General features: G+C 36.4%; 1 protein-coding gene across 14 annotated transcripts in view; it reads left to right on the top strand.

Annotated features, from left to right (window-relative positions):
* The window catches only part of tox2 (TOX high mobility group box family member 2), a 187821-nt gene that overhangs the window by 172177 nt on the left and 9268 nt on the right, over window positions 1-6376 (top strand). For all 14 annotated transcript variants that reach the window (XM_067373447.1, XM_067373449.1, XM_067373446.1 and 11 more), the window contains one exon: window positions 3686-3766. In XM_067373447.1, coding sequence (XP_067229548.1) covers window positions 3686-3766 — 81 coding nt within the window. The remainder of the gene's footprint in view (window positions 1-3685; window positions 3767-6376) is intronic.

Raw genomic sequence — 6376 nt, 5'->3', positions numbered from 1 at the left:
AAATAAAGTTTAACACTTTTGCTTTGAAATATTATTTTAATATTATTTAATATTATATTATTTAAATTGTATTTACAGTAGAAGTGTTTATATATCAGGGAAGCAGTTGTTTCATTGCTTTTTATTTATGCTGATTTTAATAACATTAATTGAATTCCAGTATTTTTTTTATTTGGAATTAATAAGAATTACAGTTTGTTTTTGTTTGTTTTTTACAGAATTGCAAACAAACTCTTACTTCAGAACATTTACTTTACAAAGTAAAACACAAATCTAGTCAAAAGCATCACAATAATTAAAAATTTGGGGGTGTCATGTGACCTGAACATGTTTTCATGAGATTCAGGCATGTCTCTTGTGTGTAATGGTCTTGTTCTTTTGTGGGAATGTCACCAGAGCATCGGCCTCATTAATTATCAGGCGATGCTCTTCTGGAAGGTCCGTGGGATCGTCCAGCACTAGATAATAACGTATCAAACTCAACTTGTGTTGTTTCTCATCCTGTCACTATCAACAGCATCTCAGCTGAAGATCACATTGTGCTGTTCCTCAGATTCACTGTGAGACAGACACAAATGAAGAGTTTTGACATCTTCTGTCTCCCTCTTATGCTAAAATCAGCCCGTCAGCGCGATATATCTCTCTCCCCTCCGGGTTTAAGCCCATTCCCCGTGTCAGCGGGTCTCGTAAGTTATTGTCTTCCGTAATTAACCGGTTATCAAACAAGAACGTTTCATTAAGGTACAATTACAGCTAATTCTGCGGGGGGCGACCGCCATGTCACGATTAAGACGCCAACACATGCTCCATGGCACCGACGCTCCCGTTACTTCTAATTCATAGCGACCTGCTCCCTCTCTGACGGCTTCAATTGCTAATGAATCCGCTCACTTTGGAATAATTAGAAATCCTTAGGCATGGTAATTTATTTAAGAGCTGCTGTCGTTAGGGCCACTCATTAGTGGAGGTTAAATTAATTTGAAACCAAAGCTGCTGGGAGCTCCTTGGGAGTTCATTACTACAAGAAACGACACCACCCCGTTCAATATTTAACTAGCAACATGCAAGGTCACAAACTTGCGTATTTGAGAGTAATTCATAGTTTTGGATCTGTTATTTTTGTTCTGTTGGTTAAAATCAACTCCATAGTGAAGGTTCAAGCATGCTAACCCTAACTTATCATTATTTATATTATATGAAACAAGCATTTTCTATAAAGCTGCTTTATATAAAGCACTAATAAACTTGATTTGAATTGAATAATTAAAACCTTAAGTGGTGTCTCTAAATTCACACTCACAAATCAACTATTTGGTTGTTGCACTGCAAAAAAACTATTTAAAAAAAAACAACAACTATTACATATTTTCCATTTTATGGAACTTTTATTCCAGTTTCTCGTATATTAAAGTGGACCTATAATGCCCCTTTCACAAGATGTAATATCAGTCTCTGGTGTCTCCAGAATGTGTCTGTGAAGTTTCAGCTCAAAATCCCCCACAGATCATTTATTATAGCTTGTCAAATTTGCCCCTATTTGGGTGTGAGCAACTTTGGGCGTGTGTCCCTTTAAATGCAAATGAGCTGCTGTTCCCGCCCCCTTTCCAAGAGGGCGGAGCTTTAACAGCTCTACAACAACAAAGCTGGAGAATCTTACGCAGCCAAAATGAGGATTGTCGGGGGTTTAAGTAAATTTTAGGGTTAGTGATGTCACCAACCCAGGAAGAAGCTTGTTGTAGTCCCCACCAGCCATTTGTTGTAGTCCTTAAACAGCGATTTCTGTAAAAGAGCATTGAAACTTTGCAGTTACTGAATATAATTTATAATTTGTAACACTTTATTTTGATTCTCCCCCAACAGAAATTCTACTGACTTTCAGTAACTTTGCAAATACATGTCAACTCAAAAACATTGAAAGCCAATCAGAATCCATCCTGCTTTAAAGAGTTCGAGCATTTAAAGCGACAGACGACAGATGGTGCTTATAATACGTTTTTGGTGTGAACGAGCCTTAACCTTATGAAACTATACTGTATATAACTAAAGACAGATAGAATGTATTACTAACTAAAAACATGCTTAAGAAGAAATCTGTATTTGCCTGAAGTTTATTGGTGGAATGAGGCGTTTTACATTTAGTGTGCGAACAAATTCAAATTGACAAAACAAAAGTGTTACTTAGGAGGACAGTTGTTGAGAGAATGTTCATATGTGACCCAAAACCATTCATAAGGATCATTTTTAGATTTATACATCATCTGAAAGCTGAATATATAAACTTTCCATTGATGTATGGATTGTTGTTGCTGAGAAACTATTTGAAAACCTGCAATCTGAGGGTGCAAAAAAATCGAAATATTGAGAAAATCGCCTTTAAAGTTGTCCAAATGAAGTCGCATATCCACTCACAAAAATACATTTTTGATATATGTACGGTTGGAAATTTACAAAACATCTTCATGGAACATGATCTTTACATCCTAATGATTTTTGGCATAATCAATCATTGTGACCCATACAATGTATAGTTGGCTATTACTACATATACCTGTGCGCCTTATGACTGGTTTTGTGCTCCAGGGTCACATATATGAATGCACTTCTCTCACTGTTTCCTTTTTTTACAGTGTGGACAACTATTTGACCCTCCAGAAGTTAGTCTTTTCTTTTCTATTGTGCCGTATATCTGCGTGAAACGCTTCTGGAACAAGAACAAATGTAGGGCGGGGCTTGATTTTGTCTTTGGGAATTGATTGGTTGGTTTTGGTTTGCTATTGGTGGATCTCATGTGAGTGACAGGTTGCCCCGCCCTCGTCATCAGAGAAGAGATGCTGAAAGATGAGAAACATGATTTTAACACAATAATGATGCTCACATACAAATCATTTATAATAAATACTCTAGTATTCCATAAAAGAAAGGAATTGTCTATTTGGATTTTTGAAAAGTTGTCCAGGAGACAGAATTGAGGTATTAAAGAGATCTCATTGGTGTTTTTATCTTCCTAAGGGACTGCAGCCGTATTCATCTTGTTAAGTCACATTGCTTTTTTCCCCCCAATTTCTCCATTTGCAATTTAACGTTGTCGCCTGGATGTGCCTGGATGCACCGTGACGTATTTTGTCACAGATTTAAAGCGTGTTTTCCCTCATCATTCTGATGTCCGCCCCAGTTTCAGAAGGGAATTGGCCGCACTCGTTGCCAAGAAGAAATGGAAACCGTAATTCTGGGATGTGAAATGATTGACAAGCAATTACATTAGCCTACATCGCATTTCATTCACTTTGTTTGCATAGGCCGCCTTTTAGGCTTGAATTCAGTCTTTCTCCCTGAACAACCCCCATCTTTTTCTTTTGTCCTGGGATGTACACTGAGTGTGTGTGTTTGTGTCGCATATGCTGATATTTTTATGGACAAAGATGAAATTCTGATGCTTGTAATGATATCTTCATAGACTACATTTACATTCACATGCAAAATGCAACATGTAATAACTTTCTTCTCCAATGTGACCATAAAGACCTAGATTACATTTTATGCCTGGAAGTTTTTTTACGTAGAAGTGGTTGAAAGTTGTTGACGTGACACTGACCAGGTGCAAAGCCAAGGTTAAGTGGTCATATTCTAGCATTACGCTCATGTCTGTTTGCGTGTTTATTCACAGTTGTGTTTCGTCTCCTCGCAGGCATATAAACGGAAAACAGAAGCAGCAAAGAAGGAGTACCTGAAGGCCCTGGCAGCGTACCGAGCCAGCCTGGTTTCCAAGGTAACCGGACGAGTTCACGTCTTTGATATCTATGGGTCAGCGCTAATGTTGTGGGGGGTAAACATTAGACTAAAGATTTCAGCACAACATTTCATGGGAAAAGCTGTCAGTGCAAGAGTGCCTGTGTATGTGTGTTTTAAAGGGATAGATCAGCAAAAAAGGGAATATTCTGTCATTTTTACTTTCGTGCCAGTTTATCATATGACTGTGGAAGATTTATAAAAAATATAGTGGAAATAGACTGCTTTTATGGTGTTTTTTGAGACCTGTGTTGTTATTGTGAACTAAAAGGAAACCTTTAAATTAAATTAAGTTAAAATTAAACTAAAACTCTATTAAAAATCATTTTGTTAATTGAAATAAAATGAAATAAATATTAAATGACAAACTACATGAACTAATATAAAATATTTTTTAAAAGTTCTAAAATTCTAAAGTTCTAAAAAAAAACTGAAAAGAGCTGGAAAAGATATAGATTAAAGCTAAATACAAATATAAAATAATAAAAAAAAAATCTTAAATTAAAATTAAATCTGAAAATATAATAATAAAAGCTCAAAATTCAAAATGTTAATGAATATTATAATCGCATATAATTAATCCTAAAATAACAAAAGTTGTGTCCCAAATGGCGCACGATGCACTCATCCGTGTTTTGTCATTCGACGCCAGTCGGTTAGCCCCTCCCCCTCTGCCATATAAGGAGATCTGTAACAGTTGAGTGTATCAAGTGTCCAACATTCCACACAAGTGCAAGTCAACATTCTTTTTGGAACTTTCAGTGTGAACAGAACACTCACACTATTTATGCTACTAAATGGCATAGAATAGTGCACAAGTACACACACCTATAGTCATAAATCATTGATCTTGCATAGAAAATAACCTTCTGCAAAAATTCTCCTTTTCAGTCAAAAAGGTTTGGAAATAAAAGATGACAGATTCTTCATTTGTGTGTGAACTGATCCTTTAAACGCTCATTCTTCATACCGCTGGCACGCTCGTGTATACATTCCCCGAAACAGCATCATTAGTTCAAGCCTTATAATCGAGCCAGTGATATTCGTCTCTGTCAAGTTTCTGCGGTCACTAACTGTTGTTTTAATCTATTGGATTGCATTACGCATGTGCGATCCATAAATCGATAGGAAATTTGCGAAAGCGATTTGACAGATTCAAACGAGCAGAAATCAGCACGATCTGTGGTTTCATTGCATACGTTCATCTGCATAATAAAACGCTGCGATTTCAAACCACTAATTTTACATTCATTGTTTCTCTTTTGAAAAACGCAAATTGCATTTTCATGCTAAACACTCTCTCTCCTTTCCCATACCTCGCTCTCGGAGCTCCTTGGCCCAAAACAAGAGCGTTGATTAAGCCGTGAATACAGTATTCATCAACCTCGCAGGCTTTTATTAAACGCCTTTCTCGTCCTCCATTGCGTATAATTAAATATTTCGTCAAAATCTGTTTTTGGCAGATGCTTTGATTGATGTGTTCGTATACTCTCATGCATTGAAAAGGAGGAAAATATGATAGAAAACAAATTGGTCTAACTATCAAATCCACATCGTTTTCATGGCCCAAAACTTGAAACATACACTCATGAAAAGAGGATGACTCTTTTTACTCATAAATGAGGTTTTATACACTCTTTTTGTTGTTGAGAAGAATCGGTGGGAAATGTGAAGTTTGAGAGTTTAAACTCATGCACCTGGTGCTATTTTAAAGTGCGATGCATCATTGTCTTAGAAGTTCTAGATAAATAAGGTTTGTGTTTGTGCAAAAGTACATTTTTCTGATATTGTATTTTTAAATTCTGGATAATTTCTCATCATTTTATCAAAACATATCTGGTTAAGCATATCAGAGAGACTGTGACTCACATTTTCTTACAAAAAAAAGTAAAACTTTTCGCTTGTAATGTTGTTTAGAGGTTTTATGAAATATGAGGCAGTTAATGGCACCATCAATAACCGTTTCTTTTCTCGCAAAGCTTTTGAAACTGATCGTATGGTGTGTGATGATGTACGTTCAGGACCTGGACAATCTCCACTTGTTTAATTTAAAGAGAAATGTTTGAAAATGTCCAAAGCAGATGTGCTCGCTCAAACGGTCACGTCCACATGCTTGCTTTCCCATTTGGTTTTTGTTCCTTCTCTATGGACATGGATTCAGCCCTCAATCTTTTCATGTTGATCAGTTTAGATGTTCTGCTCAATATATATGAGGCGTTATGAAAGCGGCATGATTGTGACAGCTGATGAACACGACCGACTGCCCATCACGCACTGGCATTTGAAATACATATTGCCATTTACGATGCGTAAAGCGATAATGAAACAATGCTCTGCAGTGAATGCATGCTCTCAATTTGACATATCAGAGATAGATGTGTTTGTGTGATTGGTGTTTGCTACTGTTTCTCACTGTGGTTTTCTGCTGTTCTAAATACTGACACTTGTGTTTATGTTGTTTATTCATGATTCATTTAAATATCACCTCAAATGTTTCACCTAAAATTTCTCAGGAGAAAATGTAAATGAGCTCAAGTGAGAGCTCTAATATTAATGTGATCATTTGATGAGAAAATTCATTTCCATTGAA

The sequence above is a fragment of the Chanodichthys erythropterus genome, chromosome 21 (genome assembly GCF_024489055.1).
Source record: "Chanodichthys erythropterus isolate Z2021 chromosome 21, ASM2448905v1, whole genome shotgun sequence".
Taxonomy (NCBI): domain Eukaryota; kingdom Metazoa; phylum Chordata; class Actinopteri; order Cypriniformes; family Xenocyprididae; genus Chanodichthys; species Chanodichthys erythropterus.
This window is presented reverse-complemented; position numbering and strand designations above follow the sequence as displayed.